This window comes from Numenius arquata, chromosome 2, assembly GCF_964106895.1.
Source record: "Numenius arquata chromosome 2, bNumArq3.hap1.1, whole genome shotgun sequence".
Classification (NCBI taxonomy): domain Eukaryota; kingdom Metazoa; phylum Chordata; class Aves; order Charadriiformes; family Scolopacidae; genus Numenius; species Numenius arquata.
In genome coordinates, this window is record NC_133577.1 from 49,253,979 (window position 1) to 49,273,297 (window position 19,319).

Genomic DNA, 19,319 nt, shown 5'->3' on the forward strand with positions numbered 1-19,319 from the left:
ATTATTCTCAGTTTAACTTTCATATGCAACAGCTAGAGCAGGGGAGAATCTGGGTAAGGTGATTCAAACAAGCTGTATTGATATAGGTGATGCCTAGACCAACAGACCTTTGCTGTTTCTAGCATAAATTTAACATAGGAATGACACACATCTTCCAGTTCTTTGGAACTAACAAAGAAATAAAGTAACACATTTTATAGGTGTGGAGAACAGTGGTTTGACCTGGGTTCATCTAGTAAACTAGTTAAAAGCTTGAAATTATACTCTTCTCCGTCATGTTAGACAGTGTCATAATTTGAAATTATACTCATTAGAGACACACGTTCAGTGAACATGAAATTTGCTTTCACAGAGGAACAGTGTCATCACTGCAGACTTGCAGCTCCTTGGAACCAGTGATGCTTCATATTAGTAGTATTGAAAACTTCTTTTTGCCTAAGAGCTTTAAAACAGAGTTCTAAAACCTCATAATGTTGTTTCTGTTGTGTTCTACACTTAAAACAAAACAAAAACTAGTAAATTATGATAATCAGTAGGTTGAATCAGGGGATTGGACTAGATGATCTCTGAAGGGCCCTTCCAACCCCTACAGTTCTGTGACTCTGATTCTGAATGCATTTTCATTTCATTGGAAGTAGAGAATATGTGTTATTTACCATCAACTGTATGTCAAATACACTGTTGTGTTATTCTGCTATAAATGGCTCTGCCTTCTAAGGGTAATCCTGTCCATACCAGTGGGAAGAGCAGAGCTCACCAGGTGGAGTTGTACCCATCATGGATGCAATACTACCCCAGGACGGGGCAGGCTTAGAGAAACCTGCTTATCTGTTATTTTCAAACACTGGCTGTGCCTCTGCCTGGTGTCTCGACCATATTCACATATCAGGAGCTTTTTCTTTCACATACCTCTGTTTTTGCCCCCAGCTGCCACCCTGTATCCCACGATGAGCCAGTTGGTAAAGTGATCTGTCCCTCTCTGGCATACACTTTCCGCGGGGGTTGGTGTGGTTGCCTTTTTCCCCTCCATGCAGCTTTCATCTTTAGCCGTTTGCATAAAGCAGTGTAGCACTTACAGTTGTGTCAGCAAAGAATGTTCTGAGAACGTAAATGAGAAAATGTAAAAAGCAGAACACGTTTAACTGTTTAGCAGAGCGTCACTCCCTAGCTTGAAGAGAGGACCACACGGCTTGTTTTCAACCACAGGTACTGGGAGTGAGAGCTCTTACTCCCAGCCAAAAGCCCTGAAAAGCACCATCTTCCACCCAAGCAGCAAAAAAGACTGGCTTACTTTAGCAAGAGCTCAAGCTGTGGCTATGTCTGCTTATTCGCTTAGAAACCTGCTCAGTTTTGGCTGATTTCTCTGCTTTTGCCTCTTTGCTGCGCCTTTGTGGAGTAAGATTTCTTACACAAAACAGAGAACTGATCTGCTGTTTTAGATGTCAGTTACATCTGCATGGAAGCCCAACACAAAACGTGTCATCTTTCAGCATTTCAGTTGTCATTTTGCTCCTAAGCAACGCGGATGTTTTCATCAGCTTTTTGCAAGTGTGGCGAAAAGTGATTCACATATAGAAAGCAGAGAAAGGGGTTTCCCAAATCCTTTTGCTTACACAAAAGAGCTGTCAGAAAAAGATGTAGCCATGCTTGAAACTGACGGGGAGCTTTTAAAATTGCCATTAACCAAAGGCTTCTATCTTTGAGCTTCAAGGAGTTGTTGGGGTTTTTTTCCTTTCACGGTCGTTCAGCTGTGCAGGTACTGATATTCTTTTTTTTTTTTCTTCCTATTCATTTGATTTTTGTTCCTTTCTTAGCTAAAAAAAAAAAAAAAAATCTTTCTAACGCCAGCTGCTTGTTAACATCTCTTTACTTATTAATGGCCAATGAAATGTCATGGTGCCTGTTCTGCATGCTACCAATTAGTCTGTGTAGAGAGTGTAGAATCAGAGAGGGATGACCCCAAGAGAAAAGCATGTTGCTGTTTGAGTCATAATCAAATATTCTTGCAGGAGCAAAAGACAGCTTCAAAGAGGCGGATGTGGAATTACATGCCGAACTGTGTTGATTTGGGATCAGACATACAGATTTAACAGACTGATGGAAGTGCCACACTGGAAACTACTTTGCAGAGACTTCAGATAGCAGTCGTCTTATGTTTTTGCTAGTAAATTCATGCTTTTGTGGATTATAACTTATTGTAAAAAAACCAACATACTTCCTCTTATTGTAGTAGACAGTCATACATGTAATATAACTGGTATGGTACAAGACAGACTGAAAACTCAAATTATTTACTAATATAGATTGGCAGAGCTCTGCTTTACAGAAAGGGAGAATTTGTTTCAGTAGTTTTGTCCTTCTCTTTTTAGTTAGTATCTTGGATTTTAATACAGTAATCTTTTGTTGCAGGGCAGCAAGTCTGGACAAAAAAGAAAGTTTTACTGAAAAAGAGTACATATACTTTTGGCTAGTCCAAAATTGTTTTATTTTCTGTCTCAAATTCACCAAAAAATTGCAGCCTGGGAAAATATTGGTTGATCAGTCAACGCATATTAGGAAAGTAATGAATGTATTTTTTAAAGAAAACAAAATTACAAAGAATGGAGGTGCTAATAGTATATTTATTATATAGAGACCCAGAACTTAAAGGATTCACCCAGGACTGATTCTTTCTTCTGCCTGAATGAATTTGAACCCGTTATTTCCTGTATCCATGGAGAGTTTCCAAGATTGTGGTCTGGATTTCTGGTCTAGTTCAGAAGAAAAAGGGTTACTGGAGTCTCTCCTGTGGTTACTCTTCCACATTTTATAAATTTTACCTGGAATAGGGATTAAAAGTAATGTCCTCCATCTTTCAAGTAAATCTCATAACCACTGGGATATAGGGTAATTTTCACTCTTTGCCTCATTGAATATTTAAAGATGTTAAACACGTTGCCAGGTGAGATAAAGAAGACTAGTGTCTGATTCAGGAAAGGAGTGACTCGGGCTGTGCGCTGTGGCTGGAGGAGTGCATGCCCACATCTGTCAAAAGACCAGATGGCAGCTAGAATAGGAACCTATAAAGTTTGATTTTTTTGTGACAACATGAGCAAGTGACCAAAAAAGTATAGATAATTAATTCTACAGGGGCCGGTTTACTTTCCAGGCAAAAACGCAAGAAGAAACCACAGGATTCATTTATGTCCTAGCAATAGATCCGGCCCAGCAGAGTCTCCCTGCGAGCAAAATGATGAAGTAGCGACCTGTTGCCACTCAGCGTTCTCTTAAGGTTCCTGTCTTGCATACACTAGTCCTTTTGCTTCCTTCTTGATCAAAAGCTGTACCTCTAGCAACAAATTCTAACCTCTGGCAGTTCTGATCTCAGCAAAGCCTTCTGGCATTACAGGATAACTCTTTGTTGACTGTGTGGAAAAGTATTTTCCCTTTTTATGCTTCATTTCTGGCAGAATTTGGCAGACCAACTTTCTAGCATATAGGCAGCCATTGAAACAAGCTCGTGTTTAAGATTCATGTGCTTATTTAAGTTCTTTCAGTAGATAATCTTTTGGCTTTCTGAGATTTCCTCCTACATTTGGTACGAGTCCATACATACCAGAGTAGAAGTAGATTTTTATGCTTGTGTTTTTTATAATATGCCTGGAATTTCACCCAAAAGATTAAACTATAGTATCTGGTTGATTTACACCTAGTTTGGAAACAAGAGCGTGCTTCATCCGCTTCATAAATTATGCCAGTTGCTAATTTTTCTTGCTATTAAAGGATGAAAAGTCTGCGTTAAAGTTAAAAAAAACTTGAACTCAGTTACCTTTCAAGCAGAATCTAAATCATTCTGAAGGCTTGAAAATATTTGGCTAGGAAGAAGTTTAACATCCTACAGCTTTTCTCTACTTCATCATTCAAATAAAAGCACAGACTCTTACATTCTCACAGTGCTCCAGTCTCACTGGGTTACTGTGTTCTCCGTCCCATATCCACAAGCTGCATCTTAATCTTGCTGAGGTCTAAGTTTTTTGAGGTTTCTGTCACTAATAATAATATCCAACATGGGAAGTTTCAGTAGACCACTTCATTACTCCTGGCCCTTGGTTTACTTGATTTTTCCAATAGAGTCAGATTAGCTTTCCCTCGTCAGTGCAGTGTCTGCACTAATTTGAGTTTGAATTATAAACATTCAGAAAATGGAGAAGTGCACATCGACAGAGAGTGCCAGCCAAAGAGCTCTATGTGGAGTAGCAATATGTGGAATTGTAGGTGCTGTATGGGTTCAAAGTAAGAAAGAGCAGCAGAGAAAAGGCATCCAGTGCATGGGACATCTGAAAATTCATAAAAAATTAATTTGCAGAGGAGGAATGAAATTTTCTGGGAAAGTAATAGCTTTTTATTTATGTCCTTACTTGTTCATCGACAGTGAGCTTTTTCTGGCCTCCGGGCAGGGATTGCTACTTAGATGACTCCTCCTGCTGCTCTGGCTTGTTTACATCATCCTAGATAGCGTATGGCCATGAAATGAATTCAGTTGGACACTGAGCCAAGCTGTTTCAGTAGGAATTCAGGACACATTATAATTTGTCATTTTTTTTGGATCCCAGCCTCAGGCTGTGCAATGAAATAGAATTAAGTTCCGTCGAGGGGTAAAACACAAGGAGGCAACTCTCTGCATAACAGCTCCACATTTAAAGACTAGGCTGAATGAATTTGAAGGTTTTTAAAAGGAAAAACTTGGAAAAGCCTTAACTCCAGTGCAGGTTTTGATCTTTTCATAACAAATTTGGGTGCTTACAGAAATTGACAATAAAACATGGCTCATCTCCATTTCAGGGTCCAGGTTCAAATCTGGCAGATGTAAGATTTGTTTCAGTTTCCTCTGTGAAGTGAGTTGTGATTCGGCTCCTAGAAAATGAAATACTCATGGTTGAGACCCTGCAGTTGTGGTGTTCCCCAGCTGTTTTCTCTGGGTAGAACAGGGAGTGGGTGAATGTGCCACTGACAATGAATTGCCTTTTGAGGTGTGCGAGTCAAAGCTGAGGCCATGTGAGCAGGTATTTAATTGACCTGCAATCTCAGCTAGGGGCTTCTGCTGATATTTCGAATGATCTGGGATTTGGATACTGGTGCCTCACTTCAAAATGAGAGAATTTCAGAGGTAAAAATTCCTGATAATCACAACCAAATCTGAGTCCAAGAGTCTACTCTTCTCAAAGAAAAGCGAATGAAATTGCCACTATCACATGACCAGCGCATCCGCTTGCTCTAGGAGTTTGTAGTCTATCCTACATTTTGTAAATTAAGAAAGTTTTGCTCTGATTTTGACAAGCAGTGGAAAGAAAAAACTAATATCCTGGCTATGTGAGTTTATTATGTGTTTGCACATGAAATTTTATTTTTATCTTGCAGTTTTAAATAGATTTCTTGTCTCATTTTCCTTCCTTTCAATAAAAACCAACAACAACCCACAACCAAAAAAAAAGATAGTTTTAGGGGAAGTTCAGGGGAACAGGGAAGGAGAAAACAAATGTGGGCTAAAACGGTTTTTAGTACAGATTTGAGTAGGCAATGATGTAAAAACTCTGAGAAATCAGGAATATCATCATCCCTTTTATGGCTACATCTGTTCATCACAGCAGGTTTTCTGGTTTACTGGGAGAAGGATCATCCTCACTGAATAAGCTTATTCAGGGGCTTTGTACTACCGGCCCCAAGGACTGGTTAGAATCTATAGTAGGGTAAAATGATTGATTGCTCTTCTTTACTTCTCTTCTATCATCCTCTATATTAAAAGAGCACCTTTTTCTGCCAGGCTGGCTTTGTGCTCTACCTTTTTCCCCATAAAACCCAGTTTGTGCCCTTTTTACTACTGGGAAGCCTTCTGGTACCTGGCAGAGTTGTCAGCTGCACCCTGGATGCAAAATCTACATTAAGGATCATTAGTGATTCACTCAAAGTGAAAATCATGTTACAGTGGTTGTGATTTTACATGGCATTTAACAAGGTCTGTTTTCTGCTGAGGTTACTTAAGTCCAGAGTCTGGCCTCATGTTGAAGAAGAGAAAAGCAAAGGTAGAACTGGACTACAGTAGAAATTAGGGAGGCAGTGAGTGTTTATAGAGGATGATGGGAAAATTACTTCATGAGATTTTAAGGAAATGTGTGATTCATGGCCAAGTAGAGGATGTTCACCTATGGCAATATAAGTGTGTGACTCGGGGCAAGAGGAGCAGTGCTTTGCACCATTTGTAAGAAGAATTTGCAATGTAGGTAGAGAAAGAGACGAAGGTGTCATGAAGTTACCTTCTGCTTTGAACGAGATGACTATTACTTTAAAACTGGTTAATTTAAAGGCAAAAAGCTAATGTAACTTTATTGTTTGCAGCTGGAAACTTGCCTGAAATCCCAAGCCAGTGACAGAATGAGTGGGCTTCAAAGCCTGAAATTATGGCTTAAAATAAACTATCCTCTTTTCACCCATTCATCTCACCGAACAGATCCATAGGTGCAAAAACTGAGGCACAAAACGATTCAGTGCTTTACCTGAGACCACCTCAGTGCTTCCAGAAAGGTCACATTGCTGAGCTGGGTTGACTGGAGACCTAGACTGTAAGGGAGGGGAATTGTGGTAGGAACTTAACCCTCTCCAGGATTTCCCTCCGTGGGGCTGCAGAAGGAAAGGTTAGGAAAGCCATCTCCAAGGTGTAACCTTCAGTGGGTTTATACCCATGGAGTTGTAGAGGCCAGGTATTTAGGAGACCCCATAGTATACGCTGAGATGTATCCTCTCACTTGGATGCGTCATAGTGTAGGGGGGAGCCACTTAGTCACAATCTGGGGGTTGTTACCCTTGCCACCACCCTCCCCATGGTCAGGCACATGCATGATTGCACACAAAAGGACTGAGTAGCTGTGGGGGTGTCCTCGGGCCTGAGCAACCTGGTCAGAATAGTCACTGCAGCTTCTCTGTGTGCCCACAAGTCTTCTCCTCAGCTCACCTGGGTTTTTTCTGTATGTGCCTGTGTCTTTCCCTCTTGCAGAAAATCTCCCCTCTGGCTTCTACTGTTCGTTTGAAGAAGGAGACTGTGGCTGGATGCAGGGCTCTTCTGCGTCCCATCCTTCTCCATGGCGGATTGGAAGCCCGGAGCACAACCGTTTTCCTTCCTTAAAAGGTGTGTAAGAGTAAATAGTAAGTGCAGAGAATGCAGTGGAGAGCAAAGAAGATGCACAAATGGTGGGGAGAGGGAATAAAACACAAGGCACGTTTTCCTATATACTTACGTATTCAACCTCCAGTGAAACAAAAGCCATCTCTCTACTAAGTGCTTTGAGCAAAAGACTGTCCTGCTTACTTTATGTCTTGAGGGTATAGACTGGCACTTCAGGTCTCCACAACTGATACCAGATACTAATCTTGACCCTTTCTAAACAACATCATACCAAGTATTCATCTGCACGACCCTCCTCCATACTGATCTGATTTTGTTCTTTCCGATCTTCCTATTTACTTCCTCTGTTTCTCTGTTCTGCTTCTTTTTTCCTCTTCTCATTTCCTAATTTTTCTTCTTTTTGTTCCATTGTCCCTTGAGTTCCACTTCTATGTATAATTACTCCATACTTGTTTCCTACCGCCAAATCCCAGTAGTTTGTTTCTAATCCTTCTCGTACAAATCGTTGAAGGTTTATACCCTGGGCATTGAACTGGTTGAGTTTTTGAACCACTGAACTGCTGGTTGAGTTTTGGCAAACAGGCTGCCTGCCAGGAGAAGCTTTTTCCTAATGCAATAGCATACATCATTGGAGGCATTTATTAGCGAGGCACAGAGCATCTAAAGCGATACAATAATAGCATCAGGGTTAATGGTGTATAGTCCCAACATCGCTTTAGAAAGTTAGATCTGGTGTTAAACATGAAGAGTAAGATTCTCTCTGCTTTTGTGTGAAGTGGTATGGGCTACAGTGTGCTTATGCTGTCTGAGGGCTCAGCCCACAGTATTACAGACCACAAAGTGATGGAAGCACAGGTAAACATGAAGGCAAAGAGCCAGAAAGAAGGTACTGCGGGGAGCTGGCAATAAAGTGCTGCTGATTCCTGGGTTGTCTGTGCTGTAAAGGCAATTTTAATGAAAGCCCAAAGAACGGGGCTTGAAGCACTGGTACTGTCCTGAACTGGAGGGCAGAGCTGAAATACAAAGGTGTGTGCAAATACACACCTTTTCATACAGAGCTGCCAAGGAAAAACCCTAGTGTTACTACTGTCCTTGTTCCTCTTGTTACAACAAATGATTAAAGGAGCAAAGGGGCCTCCAGCTGCATTAATATTACTCTGGTGGTGGTTTGCCATCATTGTATTTTGTTTGGGGATTGGCCAAGAGAAATATTCTCTTCGGAGTTACTTTTTTGTTCATAAAAGATACATTTTGTTATTCAGCCTTGCAAGGAGGATGAATCTGAAGTCATGGAGGAACAGAAGATAGCTCTAGGGGAAAGGCAGACAGGTTTAAATGTATTTCCTGAGTATGTTTGTCGCATGGAGCGACATCCCTATGAAATTGAAAAAGCCTTCTGTTCTCTGGCATTCTCCTGTAGTAGGAGCCAGCTAACGTGGTTTCTGGGGAGTTTCACAAACCCTGAAATCAGAAAGCAAGTGCTGCAGTTTGACCTTCTTCCTGCTCTTTTATCCAGGTTGTGCACTCCTCCTTAACACCAGCAAAGCACCAGCAATAGCAAACGCTGTCATGACCAGCACTGCATTTCCAGCTCCTCTGAGGAACTCCCCCTGCGAGGCAAGTCCTGATATTCTCTTTTCTTTTGCAATTTACAGAGATTTTTTGTCAGTCTGACTCTGGTTTTCAAATATAGGCACTAGGTCAGTAGACAGCAATGGTTGGCATTTCTGAATCATTTGTACTTAACCCTTAAACTGTAGATTACAGAAAGATGACCTCTCTGCATCTAGTCTATAGCCTCACGGATTTTATTATCACTGATAGGATTTATCAATGACTTAAGACTTTGAACCATGTGACTTAGAGCATTTCACATCTTGAATGGTCACCCTGACATCTCATGCAAGCTCTTGGATCCTGGAGGAAGAGGGATTTGGGAAAATTGATCCTAACAAAGTACAGTTTGGTGTTTGTTGATTGAGCACTGAATAGACAAAAAGAATCAGATCCTCTCTGTTCCACTGATCTTAAAATGCAAAAAGGCCAAGAAGGGATGTGTTAGAAAGTTCTCTGGAATGAAAAGTACATAGAAGATGGTGTTTCTTTGGCTTAAAGTTTGGTTTGCTTCACTTCTGTTGGATGTCTTAGTTCATATAGCAAAGTCAAAACGCAAAGTCTGTTTTTGCTCTCTTGATATATTCATGTCCTCCTTCTTTAAGAAATACATTCTACCTTGTTTTTCCTCCCTTCTATGACAAAGGCTTATGCAGGTTCTGAATATTTTAAGACCTTGTTCTTCGACAGACCAGCAAGAGCAAGTGTTTTTCATAATCCACCTGACACAGGAATCAGAGTGAATGATTTCCCAATATGTGTATGTTTTTTTTCTTGTGTATACAACAGTGCAAATAATTAAACTTGCCGTCGGGGGAGAAGCTGCCATGTATTTCATCTCCTCACATGCCATCCCACCTCCGTCACTCCCCTTGGCACTTAAAAGGCATCCGGACGCATCCAGCATTGCAGCTGTCAGTAATAAAGAGTGAAGGAGTTTGGCAAGGGTTTTGTCTCTTGCCTTTTCATATAGTGTAAAAGCTTCTCTTCTCAATGAGTCCCTGGTGGCTTCAAATTCTATTTTACTGGAACAATCTGTCTGTGAGCAGAATAATTTAATTCAGCTTTTCAGCACAACACAAGAGGAGAAAGGAGATATTCCCCCCTACGCACTTACTCCTCCAATAGGTGCCAACAAACTTCCTTATAGTGAAATTATAGTCAGAAAAGAGATTGTGAAAAAAACATAATGTTGTCCTGTATTTATTCACCCTCAATCACTTCCCGATTGACTTGGCTCAAGTTCAGGCACTAAAAGATGAGTTTTCTTCTACCTGTCACTGCTGACAGCTCCACCTGGCATGTCCCAGCCAGGACAGATTCTCTGGCAGCTGAAATCCCACTGACAAAATTCACTCATGATTCATGTGGCAAGGTGTGTGCGAATTAGACCCATTTATTCTTTCACAGTCAGAGCAAGACATAAACCTGCCCTCCCTCTTGTATTTGATCCAGCTCGCGTGCTCCGTTACTTATCTGTTTGCTCTCCTTGTATGTTCACTTACGTGGTGGCTAGTTCTGACAGCTAATGCCAGTAGCTCAAACAGATTCTGCTCAGATTCACATTCTGTGCCGATATATATTAATGATGGAGGTATATTAGTGATGGAGGCTGTCCTTAAACCTCATTTAACATCCTTCCTCCTCCTTGTATGCAATGTCTACCCCAGTATCTACACACCTGGCTCAGCTGAACTCCTGTGTATGAGCCTGAACATGCTGCCCCGGCTACTCAGCTCACTCCCCTCTCCTGGATCTTTTTATCTTTAATCAAAAGATCCTCCAATCTTTTAAAATTACTTCAGCCTCAGCATGAGGAGTGTTACCTGCTGTAGTACTGTTTACCAAGCTGGAGGATTCTGGGTTTTGGCCAGAATGTCCATGGAACCAGGGCTCAATGCTGTAGGAAGCAGTCAAGCAATCCACAGTGGGTACCAGCCACAAAGAGTTTGCTGATGCTTGAGGCTTGTATTTTCTCCCTCAGCCTGGCTGTTTCATCTTCCACTGTGATAGAATGACAATGGGGATAACTGAACAGTCTGAGAAAGTGACTGCTAACACCCTGGAGACCTGTGGGGTGGCCTGATCCAAAGTGCTGATGCTAGCACTTGGACACTCCAGAGCCTGGATGATCTTTGGCCTGGATGATCTTCGATTGCCGCTAAGTGCAAGACAAGCACGACCCTCCATCCTTGTGCTCTCCCCAGCTTGAGGTTGGTCACCAGAGTGTGCTTGGCTACTTGCAGACTGTTCTTCCCTAGCATTTCCCATGCCCTGTGGGAGGCACCTCATAACTTAGGAAAGGCAAAATCAGCCTGACCTACTCTGAACTGCCCCACATGCATCAAAAGATGAGAAAAGGGTAAAAATGCATGCAGGAGATAGAGTAATAAACACAGCCTGAACTTTCCCAGACATGTTTGGGATTAGCCTTAATGTACCTTGCACTTTGTGTATAGCTTTGTATTGCACTTTGCTCTTGTTTGTTTTGAGCAGCTTTATATTTTCATTTTCTTTGTTCTTCAGTGCTTTTGGCAGGTCAGAGTGGTTAGTTTGTGATGCTGCCCTTTGTTCTTGGTTCAGTTAGTTTTTCTCTTTCTTTTTGTTGTTTTATTAAATCTTGGCTAGAGTATCCTGGCTTCAAAGAATCTCTCTTGTTTGCAGTCCAGACAGTCTTTGTTATCTTTTTCATGTTGTACATTTGGTAGAGTCCTGTGCCTGTTGACCCCATTAACTGTGTGTTTAAAACCCAATTTATGTGGTAGAGGGGAAAATGTGGCACTTCTGCTAAATCTTGGGAAAATGCAGGAAGTGGTATGCGTAGTCCATGAGAAGATGCTCCGTAGTATCTAGCCTGAAGCAGCCAGAAAGGGGAGATGCAACAAAATGCTCAGGAAATTATTCAGGAATCTTTTAACCACATGTAAAAGTTCATTGGAAAAAAAGCACATGTAATTGAGCACAGGAATGCACATAAAGTGCAAAGAATTAATCCAAACAGTGGCCTCGTTTCAATGCAGAATTTATAGAGCTTGAGCAATAAAGCACAGCATTAGTCCCCCCTTCTCTTCACACTGTGATTCCCCTGCTCTGAGTGGGAATCAATTGGCCTGCAAAAGGCTGACAGGGCAAAGAGAATCGTGGGATGCTTAGACGTTTCCTCGTTTTGAAGAAGAAATCCACGTGCATGTCATCAGGAGCTGTACTGCTGTCTGGGAATCTGGGAAACCACATTGCACTTAAAGTGCAAGGGAAGTGCTGTCATCTCAGACACCATCCATGGCAAAACCAAATTGTTTTGCCACAGCTGGTAGGCCCTAGGCATGCACAGTTTCCAGACTATAATGGCCACCTTCTCAGTACTTTGCAAAGACGTCAGAGAGGTGACACAAGTGTGTTGCAGATGTCCAGGGAGCACTTAGCGCTGTGGAAGGTGGAGACTCAATTCTGGCGCCCCACCTCTGGACAAAGAGGAAATCCCATCTGCCTCAGCCCCAGCATTGTGGCTGTACAAGTGCAGAGTCACATCCATTGACTGGCTTTTCATTCCATTTTTCAGAGGTGCTTCCTGCCACCTGCATCCTCAGGCTTAGAACGATGTGATGGTGCCTGGAGATCATAAGAGTAATACCTGTGTCTGTACCAGAGCAGTAAAAGCCATGCAAGCAGTTTTGGTGTAGTCTGTAATAGAGGAGAATAACGATAGAGGTGGTGTTGCCTGGGTGGTGGTGAACTTGAAATTAGCCTTAAATGTTATCGCATGCATCTCCACAAAAGAAGGTGACTTTGCAGGAGGGACTGCGTTGTGATTGGGAACCAGATCGTTTCATTTTTCTGTTAGATCCTGAGCCAAATGTTTTAGAGAGTATAGTTATGCTGAAAAACTGTGAAAACAGATTCCTGTGACAGTAAAAGAACTTTGTGCTTTTGTCCATGTTTAAAATAATGAAAATTTTTTACTGATGCTATTTTGACATTTCAACTAGCTAGTTCTTGAAAGCCACCATTATGTTATGTAAGTAATAAACCGAGCCAGACTTCTTTTAAGCCTGAAATGACTTTTTTAATGTAAACATACTCTCTAGAAAATAGATACAATATGTGGATGCAAAACAGTATAGTTGAAGTTTGCGTTCTCGCTCGAGTTTCTAGATATAAAGATGCTTTCATCCTCTGTGGTTATTAATTCAGTTCTCTCTTCTGTGCAAAAGTGTTGTATTTTTTTTTTAAAGCATGTGAATCAATAATATAAATCATTCCTTGAGTGCGTTCTGAGCCCCATGCTGACACCTGCAGAGCATGTCTCTCTCTCGCCTCTATTCCTTGAGCTTTAAATAACTTAGAAGGGTACATGGTAATAACATTGACTCAGAACATTTATGAGCATGAAAAATGCAACATAGATATGCCTCTAGCACAGCCTTTCATGTGCTTTATTTTGCAGAATGTTGTTAGTATTCTTTTTATTTTAAAGTGTTATTTTTAAAATCTGTATAGCTTATTCACTGTTATCTGTCTTTATCTTTTCTTGCTTTCTTTGCCACCTGGCTTCTGTGTCATTGGATTGGAGGATCTATAATATCTGAAACTTCTTGAAGGCCTGGTCACTCCACAGTACTCTGGCAGCAAAATTATTTTTATATTAATATAATATATTATATTATTAACTCTTTCTCTCTCTTTTGTTGTTGTGTTTATTTTCATGTTTGTTTGTTTTTTTCCTGAAATTAAGGTGCTTCTAATAGGTTCTTGATTTTATAAAAGTAAACATAAGAAAGAAATAATGTGAGAATAAATAGCATGAGAGTCTGTTCATATAAAATGCAAGCTCTTCTTGCCTGCCTAGGTATTTTAAAGCTACATGATCAGATCAGTTGCTTATCATTTTATTATTTACATAAGGGGTTTGCACATCTGAGTCCTAAGCAGAAGCAGAAGTGTCAGCAGCCGACAAGAGACTGATCGTGCGCAGTTGTTGATCTGGCCAAAAAACAGGAACAAGACCTTTTGGTCATCTTCCTTATTCATAGGAGTCCAAACCTAGATTGCTGAACGGTCCTAATAGATGTCTGTGCTTATACTGTTGTGTGCGACCATTTCTTATTTCTAGTAGGAAAAAGTGTTGCCGATGTGATAAATTTCATGCCTCAAACACAGTTCATATTCATGTACAAAACTTACTGAGACTTGGCAGAGGTGCCTGAGCTATTGTCTAGTTTTGTGTAAACCATATTCCAACTTGCAGCTTCAGTTTCTATTCAATGATGAGGTGTTTTCCAAACTTCTTTAGTGCCTGACTTATATTTACTGGGTCAGTGCATTCACATCTGAAAACAACTTCTACTGCTTCCTGCCCAGTGAAGAAGACCCAAGACAAGAGTTATGTTTTTCAGAAGAATAAATGTCTGTATTTCAAGAATCCACAGTTCCTGATCAGGAAAATTTTGAGCAATTCCTTTCAGCGAGTATTATAGGTAGTGGGCAAGGATTGCGGGCATGAAAACTAAGTAATGTGCTGTCAGGTGTAAGCAGGCCCAAACTTCACCCAGAAGGTTCCCACTACTTTATTTCTTTTGTGCATAAGGAAGTAAAATGCGGGTCTCAGTTCTCAGGTGGTCTTGAAATTATTATGCAGCTTGTGCTAGAAAATCTACCGTCCTTGTTTTCCTTCACCTCTCTTGTTAAACCTGCCAACCCCTGCTGATATTGATAAGGATTAGGTTTTTTGTTCTTTCTTGGATGAATTGAGTCTCCTGTTTGTCAGCTCAGAAAGTCCACGGACTCAGGCGCTAAGGGGGTTCTCAGAAGACATCTTTCCAGATGGTGTTTGCAGTACAGTGCACGTGGCCATCTGACCTGAGTTTTGCCTCAATATGCTGTCTGTTTACTACAGGCTCACTCTCTGTTTAATTTTCCCCAAATCTGTTTAGAGGGTTTCATTTACTGAGTCAGTGGGTTTGTGTATGAACAGCTAATCATCAGCTATGGTGGATTCTGAAGCCAGAAAGCAATGTGCCATTGAGCCAAGGCCTACCTGCAATGCTTAATTAATTTTTCAGTGATGTTTCTACCTTCTGAATATTTTGCTGCTGGCTTAACACAGAGGGAGATGTTTGATATGTAATGTTAGGGGGATGCCACCAACAGCCCAGATTCAGATTTTTCCAAATGTGCCACTGCACTACTTACAGGACGCATCGTGTATGTAGTACCATCTGCCATCATTGATGCCGTATTCTGTAGAATGAATGCCAGCCCCATTCGGAAGTCTTTACTATGGCATCCAGCTCATCATCTGCTCTGGTTCACTTCAGCAGGTGTGAAAAGACCTGGACTGCCCTGCTGTGAAGCTTAGAAACCATGGAAATTGCTGCCAAAAATGCCCATTTGGACACAGTGCCAGTCGATTCACTCAGAGCCAGTTCATTAGAGTCTGCATATTGCACTTTGCCAACGAGCTGATCTCCCCCATCTAATGCCAACTAAGTCTTTCCTTCAAACAGCTGACACATGTGCAAAGGCATCCATTCCAATTCATCAATTGCTTCAGCTCTTGCTCTAGTGTTACACTAATAGCTATCAAAGGCTTGCCCGTTTCTCATTTCTGACCGTGTAGATGTTGCCTCTTACTGTCTGGCAGGTCTCCAGAAGAGACAGAGGTCTGAAAGCTCCTGCATAGTAGGAGCTTCAGGGCTTTACCTCTCAAATTTTGAACTGTCGAAATGGCACAGTTAAGTTGCTCCAAGTTACCTGTATTAGAAATTTCACATAGTGCATTACAGTAGAGTTGGCATTAGGGTCCTAAAAGTGCTTCACATATGGACTTTCAGTAAGAGGAGTTGCTTTCGCTGCTGTAGGTCGGGTGCTTTAAATGCCGAGTGGCATTCCAAAATTATTTAAAAAAAAAAAAAACAAACAAAAAAACCCCAAAAAAACGGAGTTTATTCCTGATCAGTTTTCTCAAGGGAAATTACTTAAGTGTGTCTGAAAGGTATTCTAATGATATTTAAGGGAGAGCAATCTTCACTGTAATTTCAGTAGTCTCATTTCATGGGCACTTGAAAGTATAAATGCACAACTGGTTATTTAATCTTGATTGTCACCTAACATTAAGACCATGTGTGCACTAAGAGTTAGGAGTAGCCATGCAGATATCAAGTTTGAAGGCATTGACCTCATACCATAAACCTTTGTCAGCAGCCTCTTCTACCAGTGTTGATTCTGGTGAACTTGTGTCATTATCTGAAGCAGTTCTTTGCAGTCCTCCTCAACTCTTCTTTTTCTCTCTGGTGTCTGCAAGGTGAAAATCCTCACAAATCCATCCTATGGTTCCCACTGTCTGGGATTATGGAAACAGACATGAGTCTCCACAAGTCTTTTCCCAAACTTGGGGTGAGAGTGAGCTGGTGGTCAGACTTGAGGAGTGGCTTGTCCCTAGAAGTACTGTGGTCTGGTAGGCCCCAGCGATGGTTTGCCCAACTAACTGAAAACTTATGCATCAGTTTTGAACATCTGTTGTCAAAATGAGGTAATGAGATGGGTTCACGGACTCGTATCACTTTGTACACCTTATCAGTGCTAGTGTCGTACACACCAATAGCTCAACAGCCCCAGGAGTGAGTCCAGGCAACTGCAGTGATTTTTGGACTAGAGAGAGAGAAGAACCAGATCAAGATTTTTTGGTCTCTGTCATAGTTTTGCCTTGTAGTCGGTGTCACTGCTGGTTTTGTAGCTTTGGAGACAGGCTGGTGAACTGCACTGTTTACCTAAATTCAGTACTGATAATACAATGGGTACCCAGACTTTTGTTTCACCCACCTTCACAAAACTGTGAGCGTAAGCTAGGAATAATAGCAACATTTCTGTCCTTTTGACCCCTAAATCTGGCTTGTCTGCCAGGACAGACATGAGATAGGAACAGCAAACAAATTCTAGCAGTTGTGGTTTATGCTAAGAAATGGCTATGAATATTCTACGATATCAAAGCAAGAAAGTGAGTAATGTTATCGGGTATTCCTGTGTAAAATATAAATTTAATTCCTAGCCTCCTAACTTAGATGTTGGCTTTGAAGTGTTAAAAACCAGAGGGCTATTTTTTAACATGCATGGATGCTAGATACTGTGCTGAACACTTTCTTGTGTCCAAAAGTCCATCATTAATGTAGCTTTAATAAACTCTTTCCTTCAGCATTCTCAACTCTGCCAGTTATTGAGATGAGAAACAGCTCTTGCATGTAATATATATGTGTGTTTCATTTACGGTCTTTATCAACAAAGAGCTAGCTCCTCTTCTTCCCAAGAAAATTAGAAGACTGTATTCATACAATATGGATTCCGAGACTAGCCTGATGTAGAAGGGATTGTACTTCTTTTCATAAAATAAGGGAAAGTCATAAAATGAGAAAACGACATTAAATAATTTTACATTCGGGGATAAATGCATAGAAATGGACTCAATTGTATTAAAGTAAGAAAAATGTTAGAAAAAAGGTTCCCTAAGGTATTTTAATTAATAAAAAACCTATTTATTACTGAACTTTAATTGGAAAGTGTGGAAACTTGGAAAGAGGTAAGGAAAAACTGATTTTTGAAAAGAGTAGCAGGGGGAGGAGGATGTGATTACTAGTGATGCCTGCTTATTGCAGCTGTTCTCCCTGAGGTTTTGCTGCTGCTGGATTATGAAAGTTTATTGCTGAAAAAACTTACTGTCTTAACTTGGATCTCTTAGGTGACATCTTAGGAGAGTGTGATCTTTGTACTGCAGATAATAGAGGTATTAGCTTATCCCTTTAAAATTACAGACACATGTGAAAGCTAAAGCAGAGATGTTTGCCAAGCATTGCCATGCTTGGGCACATGGAGGACAGGGGGATGATTCAGGACAGCCAACATGGCTTTACTAGGGGCAAGTCCTGCCTGACTAACCTAGTGGCCTTCTATGATGAAGTGACTAGGTCAGTAGACAAGGGGCGACCTATGGATGTGATCTATCTGGACTTCTGTAAGGCCTTTGACACAGTTCCTCACAACATCCTGCTTGCCAAATTGGAGGGATACGGATTTGATGGGTGGACGGTTCGGTGGATAAGGAATTGGCTGAATGGTCGCGGTACTCGATGGCTTTAAGTCCAGATGGAGAGCAGGGACAAGTGGTGTCCCTCAAGGGTCCGTGCTGGGACCAGTACTGTTTAACATTTTTATCAAAGACATAGACAGAGGGATTGAGAGCACCATCAGCAAGTTTGCAGATGACACCAAGCTGTGTGGTGTTGTCGATACACCAGAGGGACGGGATGTCATTCAGAGGGACCTGGACAGGCTGGAGAGGTGGGCCCAGTTGAACCTCATGAGGTTCAACAAAAGCAAGTGCAGGATTCTGCACCTGGGAAGAAACAATCCTCAGTATAAATACAGACTGGGGGATGAGGTATTAGAAAGCAGCCCTGAGGAAAGGGACTTGGGGGTGCTGATGGACGAGAAGCTGGACATGAGCAGGCAATGTGCTTTCGCAGCCCAAAAGGCCAATCACATCCTGGGCTGCATCAAAAGACGTGTTGCCAGCAGATCCAGAGAGGTGATTCTGCCACTTTGCTCTGGTGAGACGTCACCTGGAGTACTGTGTGCAGGTCTGGAGCCCTCAATATAGAAAGGACATGGACCTGATGGAGCGGGTCCAGAGGAGGGCCACCAAAATGATCAGGGGGCTGGAGCACCTCTCCTATGAGGACAGACTGAGGGAGCTGGGGTTGTTCAGCTTGGAGAAAAGGAGGCGCCGGGGAGACCTCATAGCGGCCTTCCAGTACCTGAGGGGGGCCTACAGGAAGGCTGGGGAGGGTCTGTTTACAAAGGCCTGCGGTGACAGGACGAGGGGCAATGGTTTTAAGTTGGAGAAGGGGAGATTTAGATTGGATATTAGGAACAAGTTCTTTACCATGAGGGTGGTGGAACACTGGAACAGGTTGCCCAGGGAGGTGGTTGAGGCCCCTTCCCTTGAGATATTCAAGGTGAAGCTCGACGAGGCCCTGGGCAACCTGGTCTAGTTGGGGGTGTCCCTGCTGACTGCGGGGAGGTCGGACTAGCTGACCTTTGGAGGTCCCTTCTGGCCTGGACCAATCTATGAATCTATGAATCTATGTTTTGGACACAACTTTATCAAAAAGAAAGGCCAGTGGTTCCAATATTAAATAGCATATACTAAGTATTACAGGCTTCCACATCTGTGGAGTTTTCTAAACGGATTACATGGACATAAGGGAGGAAGAATTGACTTTTGGGTGATTAGAAAATGAAGAAAGGAAAGAAGAGTTGGGAATTTTGTTAACTTTTGGATAATGCTCATGATGTTTCATTTCCTGTATTCTCTTTCTTCTAGCTACGAATGTCATGGATCATCCACGGTGTCTTGCTGGGAAATGTATCCCTGGTGCTGGTCGAGAACAAGACGGGAAAGGAACAGAGCCGCACTTTCTGGCACTCTGATAACAGCGAAGGTTTGGGAATATGGCAGTGGATGATCTTACCTCTCCCAGATATACTGGATAGGTATGAG

General features: G+C 41.8%; 1 protein-coding gene across 1 annotated transcript in view; it reads left to right on the plus strand.

Annotated features, from left to right (window-relative positions):
• Positions 1-19,319, plus strand: part of ALK (ALK receptor tyrosine kinase) — a 327,499-nt gene that overhangs the window by 253,543 nt on the left and 54,637 nt on the right. The window contains exons 7-9 of the mRNA XM_074144531.1: positions 7,028-7,159; positions 8,673-8,773; positions 19,143-19,312. Coding sequence (XP_074000632.1) covers positions 7,028-7,159; positions 8,673-8,773; positions 19,143-19,312 — 403 coding nt within the window. The remainder of the gene's footprint in view (positions 1-7,027; positions 7,160-8,672; positions 8,774-19,142; positions 19,313-19,319) is intronic.